The 20,984-nt window shown below is 38.3% G+C and overlaps 1 protein-coding gene across 41 annotated transcripts in view; it reads right to left on the minus strand.

Moving 5' to 3' along the window:
* The window catches only part of macf1a (microtubule actin crosslinking factor 1a), a 311,815-nt gene that overhangs the window by 155,942 nt on the left and 134,889 nt on the right, over positions 1–20,984 (minus strand). For 16 of the 41 annotated variants that reach the window (XM_073931810.1, XM_068215303.1, XM_068215309.1 and 13 more), the window contains exon 1: positions 1,517–4,513. In XM_073931810.1, the coding sequence (XP_073787911.1) occupies positions 1,517–2,587 (1,071 nt within the window). In that variant the 5' untranslated portion in view covers positions 2,588–4,513. Of the gene's footprint in view, positions 1–1,516; positions 4,514–9,845; positions 9,939–11,975; positions 12,054–12,752; positions 12,846–16,349; positions 16,440–20,984 lie in introns of those variants that run through there. The other 25 variants (XM_073931813.1, XM_068215319.2, XM_068215321.2 and 22 more) reach the window with 2 other exon arrangements.

The raw sequence follows: 20,984 nt of genomic DNA on the forward strand, positions 1-20,984 counted from the left end.
TTGGCTCGCAGAGGGGGAGTCCCTGCTTGTCCCTGCTCTGTCTTTCTGACGTTTGTGCACCTGTCCTATTCCAGTTTTATTTAGTTGTACATTTATTCTGAACGTCCAAACCAAATCTGCTTAAAACTACTAAAAGGGAAGTAAAATATGTCATGTGACTTACATTTTACATACACGTAGCGAACCACTCTTTGCCACATCCATTGTCTGTGGCGATCCATAGTAGCTATAGTCTCAGGGGAATTAAAAAAATTGGGTTGTCATAATTATCTTTAGCCCTTTTCATCCTCCGAGCCACACGGAGTGTAACATAATTTGGGTGCTCGTCCGGGATCCTTCCTTAGCGTCAAGGAAGCCATATATATTTTTGGTAGCCCGTATTTTCCCCTGGGAGTAGCTGCTGTGACCCGACACAAACATTATGGAAATATTGAAGCTAGGTGAGTGTTACAAACTTTATAACCCTGTGTAGTTGGTTGTTAACATTAAGCTTTGTGATGTCTTCATTGGTGCTTCAGCTTATTGAGAATCCATCTTTGGATCTCATTGATACATTTCGTAAAGATGATTTGTCGGTAATAGCCTATCACCTCTCAGAGATCAAATCTCTGTTAATCGGCAGTTGGTAAAAGGAGAGATTAAAGCTGTGGTTTTGACTGGATTGGTGGAACAAAATGTTTTTAATTTGCCTGAAGTGGTTAGAGAAGCATCACAAAGACTTCTTTTAAAAGAAAGAAGCTATTGACTGTTTTATGTGTTTTTTCATGTATTCTTAGCCTCAGGTTGCACTTATTTTGCATTTCTTTAATATTTTTAATACATAACAGGAATTCTACCAAGGCGGGTGTTTTAGTAGACATCACTGAAACTGCATGGCCAAGCATGGACTGAAAATACTTAGGATTAAGCATCTAATAAACTAAATCCTGCAGACACACTATCAGAACATTTGTAACGAGGCCCTGAAATCTCTCTTCACCAGCCATAAATCTTTAGTGTGCAGGCAAATCACTAGGTAAGAGAGGGCAGGCAACAGACACAAATATGCTGCAATCTTACACTGGTGCTAAGAAAAAAAAAAATGATAAACAGCTGACAAAGTGTCTGCAAACATCACTTGTGTTCTTGTTTTTTGGCACTGCCAGGCCGTTTCACTCTAATTCAGAACCTAGAGCATCAGGAATGACAGGAAAGAGAGTGGGTGGTGTGAGGCTAGGGAAATAATGAGGAATGGAGGGAAGGAGGCAGACAGTGAGAGATGGTCTGGGTAGTACTGATTAGACTCTTGGGAGAAGGTCAGGAAGGATCTGCGGTGTTCAATGCTCAGCTGATTGGAGAAGAACAAGTCACAGAACTGATAGTACTGTAGAATTACAAAAACAAACGCAAAACACTCATTCATCTACACCCCAATACACAATACACACACAAATCTTGTCAGCTTTAATCTCTACCCTTGAATGCTACAAAAGTCACATGAAAGAGCTTTAGGCAGGCAGAGAGAAAAGAATCTGACCTGGGTGGTAGGCTGAGTCAATGTCTCTTGTGGCGAGATGGGACTCTCCAGAACCGAAGAATCAAGCACATCGGAGGAGCTCCCCCATTCAGTATGGACAGCTCCTCCTGTCTCAGGCGATGTAAGAGGCACATCGCTAGCATATCCTGAAGACTGAAGGTCTTGTGGTGGATGGCTAAAGCCTCCAACTACATGAGCAGAGCTGTCCAATAGGAACTCCTTCACTTTTTTTCCCTGAGCTGCAGCTGTTTCTGGTTTGGCAGAGTTGTTCTTCCCGGGTGGTCGTCCTTGAGCTGGGGACACTTGTACTTTCATAATGCCTTCTGTAACAGGAGATGCAGCTGGAGGTTCAGAATGGACCTCAAGTACCTTGTCACGCCAGACGGGCGATCCATAGTCTCTTGGATAAACAGTTCGGACCACACAAAGTTGCCCTCCAAACTCACGAATGTGAACAACTCCCTTCTTCTCGGTTTTTGAGGGTACACTGAACATCAATTCACTTGGTCCATGTTCATCTTCCTCTATTTCCAGGTCACCACGTTTAGAGCGTAAAAGGCAGGGTCTTTCTAGCACCCCTTGAACTCGCTCCCGAACCTTACAAACTCTTCCTCCTCCAGGTGTTGTGTTGCCTTGCTCTAATTCAGTATTAGACTCTTCACTAAGCCCCTCTACTTCAAACTGGCGAAGTGCCCCCAGCCATGCTGGACTGGGATCTGGGGAAAGAATAGCCATTTTACTCCCCCGCAGGGTCCCTGTACTTCCAAATATTGGGGCCATACCAGGAACCAAGATGACACTGGTGGGCGTTTCAGTTTCAGTAGTTATTTGGCCAGATACCAATTTGGTTGAATCAAGAGCCCTTGCAGTTGACTCGTCTGTAAGTTCAACGCTTCCTTCATCCTTCTCTTCAAGAACACGGCATCTCTTGTCCTCTACTTCAGAACCTTTTAACTTTTGTTTGGCCTTTCTTTTTCGCCTAAAGCGAAGTTTTCTTTTTGGTGATACAGGTGCACCACCACCTGGTCCGGTGTCCCTGGGTTGTTTTACACAACCAAGGGAGCTCCCCATATCTCATAGAGACAGAGTAACAATAAAAAGTAGCCAAACTTTAAAAATGTGGAAAAAGTCACAATTGTAGCAGGGCAGTTTGACAGAACAGCCAGCCTAAGGCCGTCAAGTTAACTCTAAATTCTATAAGTTGATCCCATATCTGGAGTGAAAATCAAGATAAAAAAGTATTAACCATGACAGCAGGGTTTGGTACAGGTTGATGTTCTCCCCAGACACCAGTGGCCAACTAGGTTGGAGATCAATTATTTCTTCTATTACTTGACCCTCTCTTTTTGATGTCTTTCAGGCAATGTTGCAGTTAAACTAGGGTCCTAGCAAGCCTCTAGGATATGATGTTGAATATAGGTTACTGTCCTTTATAAAATATTAAAATCCTACAGCAAGGCTTTTGATGTTTTTTTTTTCACTCTCTCATGATGCAGAGACGATGCTGCACTAAGTGAAGAAATAGATGGTCCCTCTTAACCCATTTCATAGGCTGCATGTTAAATAGCAGGCCATTTGTTATAGTAAACATAATTTGTCAAGAAACCCTATTGCACTGTAAATATTTCTCAAGGTGAGAACCACGATAAAACTGCACTGCAGACATCCACAGACATACTTCTGTGAGCAAACGTGCACATACTCAATAATTCTGCATCATGATGCATCATTAGGAAGCACTAATCATCAGTTCAGCACACAACTACAAACTGGAGAAAACCATAACCTGTACAGTAAGACCACCAGCTTGACATTCAGTCTATACATTATTGATCACTGCATTCCATATTGCTTACATCACATAGGGTATTAATGCGTTGGGCAGATGATGTAGTAGCCCTGTGGGAAACCATTTACAGTAAAGTTGTGTAACGGTCTTAGATCACTCAATAGTTGCCAAAGTGCACAGTCAGGCAGCTCATCTACAGTTTAGTCATAACCCAACAGAGCAAACACAGCTTCTGATCTGTTCATCGCTCAAGCGTAACCAATCCATGTCATGTGATGGTTGCTTTTCACACCTGTAGCTATGTGTTTCAACTCCCAGGTATGCAAGCTCCTTTAAAACAAGTCTCTAGACTGTGAAGAGGAAAAAGAGGGGGGGCTAAGTACTAAATGTCTCGCCTCTGCTGTCACAGGAACTGGCATCCCATGCACTGACGCCAGCAAATTCAAGTCAATAAAGAGGACAGTGACTACCATGAGTGAAGACCTCACCTTCAGCCAGCAAATTTCAATAGCCACTTTTTCCCTGCTGAGAGGGCTTGTAATAGACATCATATGGACATAGTCCAGTCTCATATAATAAGTAGATACGGGTTTAAGCCATCCTGTCTTCCTTGTTTCACCACTAAGCAGTGTACATCCATAGATTGAGGATTTGTAGACAAAAGAAAGAGAGATAGCTGACAAGGTGCCGCTCCCTGATGCTGTCGGCTTCTCTGGTCGTGGAATCTAATTAGAACGCCACCAGGACAGGGCTGGGCAGGGTAGTTGAACCATGGCTGGATGAGGACAGGAGGGAAATCCAGAGGAATCCTCCCCAAAGCCAGAGCTGCACTGCAAGCCTCACAGAGCGGTTGCCCCAGTGTTGAAAAAAGCGCAGCTCCATCAGTCAAGCACGGCAAAATTGATCCAATTTATACGGCGCCTTCCTTTGCACAAATCAGGTGCGAATGAAAACGGGTGACTTACATGTTTGAGTCTGCAGGGTTGCGAGATCCCGATTCTGAGACTGAAAGAATACGTGTTGCTGTATATGTGGTGTGCTTCAAGAGGCCTGCGGGATAGAGAGGAAGCCCGGAGCTCCAGTAAGAACAGGTTGCATGTATGCTCTTCTCAGTTGCTGGGTAGCTCCTCTGCTCTCACTGGTAGACACCAGCGGGAAAAAAAGAGCTTCATCTCCAGTCTGCTGCAGCCACAGAGAATATGCTGCTGCTGCTTTAGCTTCCTCCTCCTCCCTCTCTCCCTCCTCCTCTCTCTCCTTTCCTCCTATTCACGTGCTCAGCCCTCCCTCTCTCTCTCCCTCTCCTGCTCTGATGCCTGGTGAGCTCAGAGCTCCACATACACGCAAACACGCACAATAATTCAATGGCCTTCAACTGGTTGGCAGCCAATACGGCAAGAATGAATTTGTATTTGTTGCCTTGGGATTATCCCTCTCTCCTACTTTTATATTTACATATCTATAGATAATAATACACCAAACAACACACATTAGCAAAACTCTGAGGGTTGTCTGTTGCTCAATAGGACAAATACACATGATCATGGCATACAAACATACATGTGTGACATATGCTGCACAAAGGAATATTTAGCCCCCACTGGAAATTCCAGTTTGTGTGGATTCCTACAGAATTGACTGGACTTTGTCAGTGAAAATTAAGAGCACATTAGGAAGTACCTTAAGGTGCTGTAGACATGAACGTCCCCAACACAAAACACAGCACTGTGACAACATTTAATCTTAAGATTAAAAGTTGCGTATAGAAGCATGAATGTGAAGCAAGCTGATGAATTAACAAGCAATAAATCAATTACAACCATGATAATCAGCCAGCTGAGCCTGAATTTTTATTCAATGTGGCTAATTGTCATGCACCCAGAGTCCCCTGAACTGTAATTGAGCCAGTAGATCAGTTATGTTTACTGACTGAGAGACTAGAACACAGCAATCAGCTTTTTTTTTCTACGACCATAGAGCATAAGATTTCTGCACACCACAATCCTTGCCAAAAACCCTCTGGCTGGACAACCACACCTTTTATGTAACAGCCAATCAGATCCACTCTTTTTTTGTGGCAGAGACAGTTGGCACAAATGCAGCTTGAGCTAATACACTATACAGCAGTAACAATAGCCTGATTGGCATTTTCCCAATGGGGCATAATTCTAGACAGAAAAATATGAGGTCAATATGAGGGTATACAAAACAGAATTCTGAAAGGCTGCAGTTAGCCTAAATTACAGCAGTGGATTTAAAACATAGGGAAGTGTCCCAGATAGAGTGTGGGGGAGGTTGGATAAGTCTCGCTTGGCTGTCTGAAATGAATGTACAATATGCATCAAAATGGCACCTAAAGAAGTAGTTTTCTAAAGCTGTTTCCTACTGACAAATAGCAGCTTTTCCTAATAGCTCGTAATGTGCCTGTAAAATTATTAGATTTGAAGACCAATCCCTAAATAAGTCATTGATTACGTTTAAATGGACATCAGTTATTGAATTATTTACCTTAATCTGAACAAGACAATAATATGTTTAAAGTGTTTACATGAGTTACTCTTTGAATGTTCCTTTTATAATCCCGTTTTACATGTTATAGCACAGGATTCGATTAACGTCATTGCGTCACCACGTTATCCTTGTTTCTTCCGTAGTTTAATTTTGAATTTGTCGATTAACTGCGGTTTGGCACTTTCACTTTCATTCAGGAACATTTCATGCATGCCACCAAAATGCATGGTCCCTTAGAATAGTCCTAACAGCTCCCCCCCACAGCGGCGTCCCTTACTGCACTTCAGTAATGTGTCTAAAATCAGCATACTCCACATGCCTTCAATTTCTGTTTAGTTTGATTATAACTTTAGTCCAATTAAATTAATCAAAAATCACTGTTTACATGGTAGAATCTTAATCAGAGTAATGTCTTAATCAGATTATTGGTGTCCATGTAAACATACTTAATACATTACATTGAGCAATGGGATACTGATTTTTTAGACTTATAACATTAATAATTTCTAAAGAGGTTTACCATTTTTAACCAGCCTTTTAGTCCACCTTTCAATAATGTTTCTAACAAAGTAGATTCTTCATACTTTACACCAGTGGTTCCCAAAGTGGAGGTCGGGACCCCCTGGGGGGTTGCAGGACAATGACACGGGGTTGCTTGGTGATTTCCAAGAAATCAAGTCAAATAAATTTTATTAAACTAAAAGATATACCACATACTATTAATAACCAAGAAAATAAAAATAGTAGTTGATAGTTACATAAAAAACGACAACATGCAAATGAAAAGCCTACAGCCTTTCAATAGTTTTTTCATATGAATGGTGTGTTAACGTTTACAACAAAGCAATTAACAACACAGCAATAGCGTCAGCTGCAGCAGATTGATTTTATAGCACCAGGTAAAACTTTGACACTTTTATGGCAATCAAATACAATAAAATAAATACAGGCCACAACTGAACATCTGAGAATGATCTCTGAGTGGGGGTCTCCAAAATTAAGCCAAGAATAGACTTGTGCTGAAAACATTGTGCCCACCAGTCTCTTTAAGTGAGGTTAACACTAAATTAAATAAATGAATAAATCACTGTAAAAGTCATATGGTTAATATACTGTTTTTTTGTGTTGTCAATATGCTTTATATAGGCCTATTGTTGTTATGCGCAATGTTTGTATATTTATAACCACCTCTAAGAAATTTGCGGGTCACGAGTCACTGGCATTGTTATTTTGGGAGTCGTGGGCTGAAAAGTTTGGGGACCTCTGCTTTACACCATTAGAATGTTATTCTTTGTGTACTCATTTGTTGTTTCAAATACTTCTTAAGTTAAAACTTCATTCCATTTCCCCTCTCTGTCTATCCCAGTGCACAATTATTCAGACGGTTTTAGTTTTGTCGCTGAGATGCAACGTGTACTTTAAGTACCAATTACAGCAATTTGTCAAGATAATAGAGAGTTTGTTTAGAACATCTGCTACTGGTTTGAAGAATTTTGCATGCAAGTTATAAGATTTAATTACAGTGGGGAAAAGAAAATATGTAGAATGGGTTCAATTCCACATACTGTTTTTCTTCCGTCTACCTGATTTGATATTACCTATCTCTGTGAGGCCTCTGTCTCCTCAGCTCATTTCTGCTGAATCATGATTGAAAATGCTCTGGGGTCATACTAAACTCAATCTCCTTGGCAACCAGCTGCATATGTCACCTTGTGATGTCAAGAGTGTGTTGAAAATAGCATTGCCCTCTAGTGGACAGTCATAAGTAGTGCAGCTCTTTTTTATTATTAACAGTCAAATTTAAGACTTTTTAAGACCATTGCGAATGAAATTCCAGACTTTTAGACTTTTTTATATATTATATTAAAAATATGTTATTTCTTAGCAACATATTTAAATAAATTGTCAAAACAAGCAAACCCTAGATGTAAGCATACACATTTGTAACATACTGTATCTTATTTTAATGTATGCACACAGTCTGTTCAGGTCAGTTTCCTCCCCATATACAGTATGGACTATAAATACAAAGGGAAATTCGAAACAAATGTTATTGTAGAGCTGATAATTAAACCATAAGTTTTAAATAGAGATTTAAATAGATTTTTGTTGGTTTGCTTGGATTGTTGAGATTGGATGCATGTTGGCCCGATTGGGCAACTGTACTTGGATATTGGACATAGGAAAATGAAGACCCGTTTACAATTATTTAGGACCTACAAGACAAAATTTCTGTGACTTTAAGACTTTTTAAGGCCTAAATTTTTGTTTTGAATTTGGTGATTTTTTAAGAGCCCACGGACACATATATATATGTGTGTGTGTGTGTGTGTGTGTGTGTGTGTCAGGCATAATGGAAAGTAACCTATTTTTATTTTACCACTCAAAGCGTATTTCCGATATGGAAGAAAACATAACAACCATACTGCATATAGTCACACTGTGTGTGCAGCTTTTCTGTTAGCAGATTGACAGATGGATGCACTTTATGAGCCAAAACTGGAAGTACGCATTTAGAGCCTATAGTACTTCTTATAATACTGTATCCCAGAAAGCATTTGCAAAGAATAATTGGAAGCAGTTTGAATTTACATAGCTTTAAATGGACATTATTGTTGATAGGATAATTGTAGTACTAGTAGTTCTGCAGTGAATGATACACAAGTATTCCTTTCCAGGCTTAGCAATACTTAAGGCCAAACATTTTCTTTTCCAATTCTGATCAATTACTATGTAACCTACTATGAAAGTGCCTTTATAAACGAGACATTTTTTTATTTTTCCATCCAACAGTGCAGTGGGGTAGAGCAGGGATGAAAGTGACAAAGAAATTTTCTTGAAGCCCTGACAACATTTGATTCCCAGGCTATAATAACATATTCAGCGTGCAACCCTTAATGGAGCTGCCAAATATCAACTGATTTCAGGACTGTGTCCCACAGATAGCTCCAAATTTTAGTTTAGTTTAGGTGGAGAAAGTAAACTATTGTAGCAGTTTATTTTTCCTTATTACAAGTTGTGTTTATCTTTTCAAGCATCATAGTAAGGATCAGTCTACAGGTTATTTAGTGCAATAACGCATCCTTAAGTTTGCAATCTCTGAGTTTTTCAGTTTAAAAGTAAATCAGGTTTAAATGGTACTGTAAGAGTTCCTGTGGGGACGAAAGTAACACTCTTATTTATATACGCTACTGCTAATAGACAGACTTTATTTTTCACTTCCACATCAAAGTTTTCAGTGTTTTGACGAAGATATTTTCTAAAATTAAAGCATATTTCCAATAATAATACTAAATATTTAAAAATTGTAACATTTTCCATTGTTGGATTGCTTTTGAAGCATTTAATAAAACTGAAGTTAAAAATGAAAATTATGGAAATAAAGGACAAAATATGTTTGCAGTGAACATTAAAAAGGTCATAGTCAGATATATTTCAAATCAACAAGATTAAGCCAGTAAATCTAGCAAATATTGTTGTTACTTCTGAACCAGCTGTGTGTTACTTTCATCCCTGCTAACGGGGTCAAAAGTAACAATGTGCAACCTTTGTTTAAAGTGAAGTTATATTGGAGTTGTTCCACATTGATACAAAAATAACAGCACATTTTGATTGAAGACACTTATGAGTTATTAATCACAGCAAAAATGTTCTCTAGCTTGACCTGAAGTACAGAAAATGAGCCCATTTCACAAATGTGCATTTCTTTTTTACATGCATGCCTGCAACCTCTGACCTCTCATCCTGTAGAACAGGCAAAGTGGCAAGACTTTTATTTTAAGCACTTCATAAATCCCTGAGCATATGCTGAGGTTAGGACTGTACTTTATCCATCACTCATGCACCATTCCCTCTTGAGTTCTGTTACTCTTGCCACTAGCAAAATCCCTGAGAGGCGAGCATGAGAGGCCGGTAAACATCAGATATTAGCATTAAATAAGGTCACTTCGAACTCTGGCTGGCATGTTGGATTGAGCACTACTGTATCTATTCAAGCAAAACACGACTGTGACAAATCCAAGGTGAACTTACCTGGAAGTGAAGAATGATGGTCCAGATTAATCCCAGTGTCAGCTTTGGGTTCCCATCTGTGATGTCATCATTGCGTATATTAACTAATTTGACCTGTATTGACGCAAAAAATACAAAACTCATTAGTGTAAAACATCTAAATGATACAGACACATACATAATAAAACTGGTTTTAAAAGATTATAGCATTGTTTAAATCTGCTGAAGAAGGGGGAAAGCTGGAGCTGTTATTCAACTCAAGGACAGCTTTGGTGTTAGTTGTCCTCTTATGCTTACAGCTGTCACAAGCGATGTACTGTATATTGGGAGAAGGGTGCCGGTTGGTATTTTGTCTGGTTTAGGGACCCAGGGCTGGGGTGACAAGCTTGTATGGGTAAGAATACATATGTAACTCCAGGTTATGCTTTCTCAAAACCATTTTGTCGGCTCAAGTTTGAGACAGAGATCACAGATGTCCCAACAAATCATCTCTCCCTCACATCCCCAAATGTGAAATACATTAGTCAAAGTGAGAGTAGCCAGCATAAATATCTTGGGCCCTATCATACATCCGGCACAACAAGGCCAAGATATGTTTGGCGCAATTTGTTGCTATTTTCAGACCAGTGCAATCTTAATTTACACGTTTTCCACCACATTGTTTAAATAGCAAATCCGTTTGAGCCACTTTGTGGACTCATAGGGGTGCCGGTCTAAATAGGAGGTGTGTTGCTATTTTTAGGAATTGAAACAGACCGTGCCATTGAACAACTAAAACCTGGTCTAAATCCAGCGGAGGGTGAATTGTGTGCCTATGCAGGCCCAAAACGTGGTATTAACAGCAGATTCAGTAAGCTAATCTGCGCATCTCTGATAGTAAAATAATACGTTAATCGTAAACGTTTAAAAAAAAAAACATTTATTTATTAAAACAAAAGTTTGTCTTTAGACAACATTTTCTTCAGTTTTAAATAGAAACAGAAAGCAAAAATAAGAAATTTTAGCTTTTACAGATGCAGGAACAAGATAACAAAAAGGGTGTCACTTTAGCCTAAACGACAGCTTCTTTGTTTCCTTGGCCTTTTTCTTCGCACTGTGCAAAAACAGAAGAGTATATACTGTGCCTAAATTTGGGCAATTCTGCCTTGCCTACAAAACGCGACCAGCTGCATTGAATGAGCATTTGCTTGCATCACTTGTAGGAATGCACAAGATTCTCCTTGCACGGTTCTTCAGTCGTGAAAATATGCGATCTTGTTTCTTCCAGAATGATAGCAGATTTTCCTCTGACGAGTTCTCTAACTGAAAGTTTGACCAGTACTCTTGCACTTCATCCATTATTTGGTGCGTCTCATCTTCCCATTCTGTAAAGCCAACTCTCTGCTTTTTCGCTGGTCCACTGCCATGTCCCGCTACATCCACCCGCAACTAATCATAGTGTATTTTGTTATTACCCAACCCGCCCGATCCACGGATTATCCACAGCACCCGCGGATATAACCGCCATCAGTGCATCACTAGTTTGTAGGCTAATGGATGTCTTCAGTGGAGTGAACACAACACCGGTTCTTCATCCACAAAAGGAGAAAAGTAAAGAGTAAAAATAAAGAGAAGGAAAAGAGGCTAAATGGAGGAGGCTTGTTCTTTATCCTTGCGCTGCAGATGGTCTGTTAAACTGTTTTCTTACTAGTGAAGCGTTCAGTTTTCCCACTTACAAAGTCCACCATGTAAATAGCAAATGCGCCATGGCGTAATGCAACAGACTCTTAAAGGGAATGTAAGATGAGGCTCTGATTGGTTGAATGAACGTTATCCTTAAAACAGACCCATAACTCATTAGGAGAATAAGCACAACCCTGTTAGATCATGCGCCGGGGTGCAAAGCACATTTTTCCATTCTTTAAATAGCAAAAGTAGATTTGGACCAATGCTTTTGCATAATGCACTTTACAGTTTGAGTCTAGATCGTTAAAATAGAGGGGAAACACATCATTCCCTAATATTAAAAACAGTAGTAACTCTGAGTAGTAACTCAGTAGTAACTTAAATTAGCCCACCCAGTCTTGAATTTTAGATTGCATATGTACATAAAGGGCTTATAATCAGTATAAAACAACTACTGACTGTGAATGCGAGTGTAAATATACAGACCTGTCTCTGCTTGAGGAAGTCCAAGGCGATCTGGACATTCTGGAGTCTGTGAAATCGCATGCGACCCTTTTCCCTGGGCTAAAGTGAGAGAGAGAGAGAGAGAGAGAGAGAGAGAGAGAGAATGCAGATGAGTGTGCACTGATAATCCAGGCAAATTGGAGGTCTGTGTGAGAACAGCACTGTTTCATTAGCACAAGCCTGTAAGCAGCAGAAGCAGCACACTGGAAAATAACACAGCACCCTTTCTGGATCATCAGCAATGAATTCATCTTATTCCAGGGTTACGGGGAATAGTTAGCATACAGTACACACCGTGTAAAATGTTGCCATTAGTAAACCACTCAGACTAATTACTGCATCACACATCTTGCTTGCTAACATCTCTACTAGCAGCTCACCAAGAGAAATATGAAGAGTGTAGGATATAGATGGCACACCCGTACGTGCAAAGCATGCTCACTAACACACACACACAACTGCAGCGGCGTGTACAGCAAACCTGTGAACAGGTGAGCAGAAAATCCCCACAACAGGGCAAACGTGTCATCAGAGTCAATGTGAGGAGGTGTTGGAAGCACTGAGGTGAAGTGTTTATACAAGGCGAGGTCTCTCGGACCCAATTTTTAAAATAATCAGATTACGTCCGGCATCATGAATTATGCATTGCTAGACATGCATATTCATGAAATCGACCTGTCCTTTGAGTCCACGCCATGCAGTGTACAGAACTGACTGTGTGTTTGTGTGGGAAAGGGGGGCAGGGGGGGTCACACGTACTCCCTGAGCTCCATCCTCATCCTCCCCACCCAGCAGGATGAGCGGTGGCGCGCGGGACACTGATGTCCTCCGCAGAGTCGACACGCCCTTGTGCTGATGACATCAGAGACGGTCACAGAGAGAGGATGAAGACAGAAACAGTGTTGAATGGCTGACATACGTACCAAACAACAGTTTAAAAAATGAAAACAAGATGAAGGGAGAGAGTGAAGCAAAACAACAAACAAAAACTGCTAATCAAATATGGTTTAAAGTAGAGCTGCACAATATTGAATAAAACTGACACTGCGACATGAATATAATTTCACAATATGACTTAAAGGTGCAGTATGTAAGTTTTTGACTCTTCTAAAGCATAAAAATACCATCATATGTTTGCAGGTATTTCAGAAACATGCTAGGTGAACATACTTGTTTATCTGAAAAACAATGCTGAGTCAGCTATTCTGCTTTGAAAATGTGTTTTCTGTGCTGGAACGCTGTCTTTGTTTTGGTTCCTTTAACCTGTCCAATACCAGTTTAGCCAATAATATTTCAGCACCCCAGGTTGCCTTGATAGAAAACCTTGTATTTGATTAATTCTTTCAGAAAGGCTCTCAAAGCATGTGTCCGTGACCGAGATGCGATCTCGGGTGGACAGTAGCAGACTCCAAAATGAGACGCAGATTCAGAGTTCCACATGAGGTTAATTAGCAAATAATATAAATATTATGAATGTAAACATTAGTTGAACAGGTTACCTTGTAACCCTGTGTCGTAATAAAACGCTAAGTGAGGAGATTTGCAGTGATGAGCAATTTGGCTGTTTGCACCAGTTAAAACATGACAGAAATTTGAATACAGCCATTCAGAAGCAAATAACATGCACTCACGCAGGAAATGGTAAGGTTTATGATCTAATTAATACATATTAAACCTCTTTAACATTATTAAATGTACATGCTGAATCCCTGATATGTGTTGGTTTGCACTGAGTCACAGTTCTGAAGTTCCATATCAAACTGCTTAATTTATTTTCAAGATCTGAGGTAAACTATCTGCTGCTGCTTTCAGTAGTATAGCAATAAATGTCATGTAAAACGATATTCAAACTCACATTGTTAGCATTTAACCCTGAATGAAGCACATGAGGTCTACCTGGGGTGATCATTGTCAGCTGTTCAGTGTTGTTCAGCTGTGAGAAATAGAAGCCGTTTTTAATATATCTAATATATCAATTCGAGGTGTTGGTTAGAACAAAAACTTTATTTCTGCTTTAATTTAGAACACAGTTTAAATCAGCCTTTAGGCTCGATCGTCAGACTCGCTTCTCAATCTGGCAACCTGCGCTTGCGTTTGTGTTGAATGTAATACCTAGTTTAACCACTGGGTGTCAAACTTACATACCGCACCTTTAATTAAATGTTTGGAAAGATTTTTAGATTTTTACATTGACTCGGATGATTTTGTAGGGTAGTGCATCAAAAATATACAAAATTAAAACAAATTAAAGCAAAGATGAAACCAACAGAACAAGGATAAAAACAAAATAAACAGTGCTTCATAGTTTTCAGTGGAATCTAATAATATAGAGGTAGAGGAATTCAATTATCTAATCTAAAATAACACTATAGTCTTTATAAATAATTAAATGCAATTAAACTTGATTAAAGTGGAAAATTGTATAATCTCTTTTGCCCAAGTGGTTTAAATTTGCTTTAAATCTCAGTCTCAGGCTGAAACACATCTGAATAAAAATCTTTCACACTATAAGATTATGGTTAAAATATATAATGACTCCACAGATCATGTACTGAACTATGGTTCATGATCAATTATGTTGCCAAGATGACTTCCTGTGATGCAGACCCTGTGATGTGACTATTGCAGATGCGCAGATAGTGATTTCGATGGTGAAATGATATATTGTGCGGCCCTAGTTAAAAGATGAGTTCACTCCACAACTGAAATTTACTGATGATTTGCTCAACCCCTTGCTCAACCTCCATGTAAGAAGTCCATGTCTTTCTTTATTCAATCAAAAATAAATGAAGGTTTTAGAGGAAAACATAACATACTTCAAATGGAACCAACAGGTTTAAGGTCCAAATTATAGTCTCTACAGCTCTACACAAACCCAGATGTGGAATAAGGAGTATCTACTTAAATGATTAGTCATTAAAAATAATAATAATGAAAAGACATGATGTACTGTATGTATTGTACTGTATGTGTATATTGTATTTTTTTTTTCTTGCAACTGGCTGCCCAGGGACTACATATGTAAATTAGCTTTATAGCTAACTTTGGCACAACATGTCAACATTGAGACAAAGTATGTCTCAATCTCTGTCTCTGCTGTGTCAGATAAACAGCACAGTAACAGACATAAAGGAAGCAGATCTCACATAACGTTTGTAAGAAATACTACAGTAAGAACCTTCCCAATGATTATTTGATGTAATTGTGGTTTGTGAGCAGGGGAACAAAACTCCTATATCACGTTGTGGTGGGCCTCAAAATGGAAGGGATTTAGACCTTTTTTTAACATCAGGAAATTAAAGAAAAGAGACTTATTGTTTATATCACCCCAATATGACAGTGGAAGCTCAATATTTACACACAGTTCTGTCCAAACAGCTTACAAAAAAATCACTTTCATTATAGGTGCCCTTTAAACCAGATATATACATAAACTAAAGGGAAATTCACTTAAAATAAACATTATTTACTTGCTATTCACATGTTTCAAACCTGCGTGAGTTTCATTTTTCATTTGACATTTAAAAGTAAGGAACCTGTAATCATTGACTTTCAAAGAAGGAAAAACTAATTACTATGGAGGTCAATGGTAACAGGTTTCCAGCTTTCTTGAAATATCTTATTTTGTGTTTAAAAGAATAAAAGAAACTCAAAACAGTTAAGGACACGTGAAGAGGAAGTAAAAGAACAGAATTTTCACATTAGCACATAAGATTGTCATGAAACTGCAATGTTGACCTTCAGCTAGATGTTCCCATAGAAAACCACTATATGGAGAAATTCATAGACTCTTTTATAATGGGGACGAGTAAATGATCAAGACTATTTTAAACTCTGGAGTGAACGAATCTTTTAAAATCATAAGATCAAGATGAGAGAAAGAAATGGAGACAGAGGAATCAAGAGAGAGAGAGAGAGAGAGAGAGAGAGAGAGAGATGGCAGGTGGTGTGTCAGCAGTCTGCTTTGGTTAATCCACCCGTCAGTTAGTCTGCCCCAGTGCATCATGGTCCCCAGCCATCGGAGAAGGAAAGATTGAGTGCAGAAACAGTGTACTAATGCAAACGTCATTCCTACACACTGCGATGCATGTCAGACTCAGCTATTTCTCTGCTGCAAGGCTTGTATCTGCATTTGGCGGCATCAGCAACAAGCCAGGACGCTTCATGACATCAGCCTAACCCCCAGGTCAACTCATGTGACATCATCTCCAGGTAGCATGCAACTCAGAATAGCATTATGGAGAATAGAGCAGATCTCTGCCATATGAATGACCTGGGAGAACTGCTTAAAGCACTGAAATCTAATTTGTATATAACCTTGTGCATGTCTTAAGGTAATGGTGTCTGTGCTCTCACCAATGTGACACCGGACAGCACCTCCAGCAGGGAAATAAGGTTATGTCCATCTCTTAGATCCTCATACAGGTCTGTGATGTGTTTCCGCACCTGGAGAGAGAGAAACTGTGGTAAATAAAGATTGTTGAGATCTTAAAATAGGGTATACAGACATCTAGATCTTAACACAGGGTATATAAACATATATATACAGAAATCTAGATCTTAACACAGTGTATAGATACAGAAATCAAAGAGTGGAATTCAATACATTTTAAAACCTTTTTTAAAACTGTTTCCACACATTTGGACCTCATCGCCACTTTAGGTTTCAATCGGTAACATTGGCGATGTTTTAACCTACAGTATATTTACTAAATACTAAATGTAAGAAACTATTCCTAAACTAAAATGTTATTCATGTCATTTAGTCATTTACATTTAGTCATTTAGCAGACGCTTTTATCCAAAGCGATGTACTGTCATGTACTGACTAAAAATGCTAATCCAGCAGGTGATGCCTATACACTGATTTCAAACAGCCGCCATCTTAAAAGCGAAAGTGGGGGGAAGAAACCCGAAAGTATCGCCTGGAGTCACACAGGAACAGTGTCTATGATGACTTATTGTTGTGTACTTGGCTGTATATCTTATCAGCAAAGAGAAAGTGACACAAAAGTATCATATATGAGTGACCCGAAGGTCTGTTCTGAATAAATAGTGTAAATAAAAAGGGATATCGGACATTATTTTTAGCTGAGTTAAGGAAAAGGGCACTAGTTAGCTAACATTTTCCTTACCAAACACACATTTTAGATGCCAATTATCAAACTCAAGTCACTGAACTGATTTTTTCACTATTTTAGGCTTGTCACGATACTGAATTTCAGTAAGGTTTCTTCCCACCGCAGACTCACTTTCGCTTTTTTAAAATGGCAGCCATGTGAAAGCAGGAAAAATGTTTTTGCTTTGGTTACTGCAGTAAACAAAAGCAGCATAATATCAAATCTAGCAGGATTTTATCAATTTCATGAACGACACAGCATCCCAATATTTGCATATTTAATTCAGGCAAACTTTGTCATACTGATACAAAATGTAATAGCTTGTAAAATAGGATTTAAATATTTTAAATCCTATTTAAAGGCCTAAAATTTCTGCAAATTGATTTATAAGACCCCCGGATACCATGTAACAGAATTTAAAAGCCTACATTTGAACCTGGACCACAAAACCTTGTTGAACAGGTATAGGAATAGTCAAAGATATGCTAGTCAAAATTACACATATTTCTTTTATGCCAAAAATAATTTGTATATTAAGTAAAAATCATGTTTAATGAAGACAATTATGCAAATTTCCTACCATACTTTTTTTTATCAGTAATTTGCATAGCTAAGTACTTAAATCGGACAACTTAAAAGGTGATTTTCTCAATATTTAGATGTTTTTTTAACCTTCGGATTCCTGATATTCAAATAGCAGTATCTCTGACCCTAACAACCCACACATGGACAGAAAGCTTATTTATTTAGATTTTAGATGGTGTATGAATCTCAGTTTCTACAAATGTACACGTTTTATGATCCTGGGTCACATAAACAGTCAAGCCTGAAATGATTCACCCCTGACAAATTCTGACTTCAAGTTGTTGTTCAAATGTAAATAAAAGCAGAGAAATACATATTTTTTTCCACAATGATGCCTCTTGTACATCATCTTATTATGTTTTGGGAACAGCTTTTGTCATTCCCGGTTAAAAAAAATGTATAATAATTTTGGCCTTGATTGTATATTTAAGTGTGCGTTTAACTGAACATGCAAGCATGTAGTAGTGTAAAATGTTCTGTTACAGTAGCTGTATTTAAATGACAGCTATATTAACAAAAGCAGACTGTAAAGTATCTGTATTTAAAGGCATCTTATTAACAAAAACATTTTGCATAATATAATATTTAATGTCTAAACTGTAGTGCAGTAACTCTGTCCAGCAGAGGGCACCAGAGTCATTGAGATGTGGCAGAAAACAAGCGGCACAAAAACAAAACACAGAGGATCCTGAAGTTCTTCATTTCAGTGTACACACAATGTGTCTGTAGATTCAGAGACCCTAAGCTGTAAACTGCAGATTCAACACAGCTGCTTCCCCACAGGGCCACGGAGGAACCATCTGCTGAGTATAAAAGAACATCCTGACAACTCTGTGGCTCCATCCTCTCCATTTCTGCTCTTTTCACCCCAAATCAAACCAGAATGCATCACACCAAAATATATTTTATATTATTTTCGAATATAAAAAGGATTTATATTATGATATTTCACAATAATTCTATTTTTTCTTTAATGTTTTATCGAACAAATGCAGATTGGGTTAGTTATTATTGGGTGTGAATTATTTAAAAAAATAAAATAAAATAAAAAAATGTAATAGAAAGTTTGTTATATTATATTATATTATATTATATATTATATTATATTATATTAAAGTACTAATTGATGCACAGCCAAGGTGATGCAGCTTTCATTTGTCAGTCTTTTTCTGTCTGTAAAATGTCCTTTTGTGAGCAAGTGTGTTACTAGTGAAAGTGTATTTGCTTCCATCGTTGCTTATTGCCTTGCATGAGATAAATATCATGTAGCTTTTATGTTGCAAAAGTAATGTATGCATAAAATTGTTCCGACATCCCCATAGTATATAATAAAATATGCAACAAATTTTACACCAAAAGAGACATTTTAAAAACAAAATCCTGACACGACTGGAAATTCAATATTTGATTATTTTGGGGTGCAACCATAGAATAAGCTGAAATGGGAAATTACCACGAATGTAAGACTAGCAGAAGTTTATTCATCCATAACAGAAAAAACCTATGGACGTTAACCAGTTTACAACACTCTTTAAAATTTTACATTTTTATTCAACAGAACTCAAACAGGTCTGGAAGAGGTGAAGGGAGAAGAAATAACAGCATGTTCATTTTTAGGTGAAAGATCTTGTGCTTCAGTGGAAACAAGAACATCTGATAGTCTATTTAAAGTGTTCACATGATCAATGTCACAATAAAGCTTCCCCACTCAGCTAAACACAAAGTAATAATAAGTCATTTTATTTAACGGTGCCATTCTAGACACCTAGGGTTGTCTTACAAAATTCATGCAAAACAAACAGCAATAAATAGCAAAAAAAAACAAGAAATGTGTGCAAATTTAAAATAATAGGCAACAGGGCAACATACGAACATCATAAATACAAAAAAAAAAAAATCTAAATAGGTAGTGCTGTCGCCTCACAGCAAGAAGGTCACTGGTTCGAGCCTCGGCTGGGTCAGTTGGCATTTCTGTGAGGAGTTTGCAAGTTCTCCTCATGTTTGTGTGGGTTTTCTCCGGGTGCTCCGGTTTCCCCCACAGTCCAAAGACCTGCGGTACAGGTGAATTGGGAAGGCTAAATTGACCATAGTGTACGTATGTAAATGAGAGTATATGGATGTTTCCCAGAGATGGGTCGCAGCTGAAAGGGCATCCGCTGCATAAAACATATGCTGAATAAGTTGGCAGTTCATTCCGCTGTGGCGACCCCAGATTAATAAAAGGACTAAGCTGAAAAGAAAATAAATGAATAATTGATGATCCTAAGACTTTTGTAAAACAAAAAAGGATAATTCAGCCAAAAATGAAAATCATCACTAATCACTAACTATCAAGTGGTTCTAAACTCTTTAATAGTTTCTATCAACTGTTAACACAAAAGTTGATATTTTGAAGAAAGCTGACAATCTGTAACCATTGACTTCCAATGACAAAAAAAATACTATGGAAGTCAATGGTTACAGGTTTTCAACATTTTTCAAAATAACTGATTTTGTGTTTAAACAAAAGAAACTCATAAAGGTTTGGAAACAAGTAAAGGGCTAGTGAATGATGACAGAAATAATATTTTGGGTGAACTATCCCTTTAAAAGTGCGGAGGCTATTGCAGTTCCTTATGTCAGTAATCATTTCTTTGTTAACACTTTATTTTGATGGTCCATTTGAGTATTAGTAGACTGTCTGCTTAATATCTGTTGATTCTGCTCCTTCAACAGACATTTAACTGACTATAAGAAACTTAGCAAGTACATGTCAACTTATGCTAACTCTGACCCCAACCTAACAGTCTACTTATAATCTAATGAGAATTAGTTGGCATGTAGATGCAATGTAACTTAAATTCTTCAAAAGGACCATCAAAATAAAGTGTGACCATTTCTTTCCACTTATCTCTTATGTCATTTCAGTGTTTATCGCAGGTGTACACGTATTATCATGGGATGCCTTGTTTCCAATGGTACAGAGAATAACAGACTATACCCGAGTGCTGGAGTAATACCCATGTGAGCATTCAACAATCAAATATCTCCCTTCCTTTTTAGTTTGCAGTTGTTCATGTAGACATTATTGTGTAAACCCACTCAAACCAGTTGCAGATTTTTGCAGTGAGGTCACTGTTTATTTTACAAGTGTGTAAAGAGCAAACACACACATGACTGACATGAGACAGACTACACACACTGCTTTCAGTTAATGTAACCCTGACTGAGGGAAATGGCTGTTTACCTTTCAGAGATGGAGAAAGATGTGTCGATATAAACGCTAACAGGTCTCACCACCTACTTA

This window comes from Danio rerio, chromosome 19 (assembly GCF_049306965.1).
Source record: "Danio rerio strain Tuebingen ecotype United States chromosome 19, GRCz12tu, whole genome shotgun sequence".
Taxonomy (NCBI): Eukaryota; Metazoa; Chordata; class Actinopteri; order Cypriniformes; family Danionidae; genus Danio; species Danio rerio.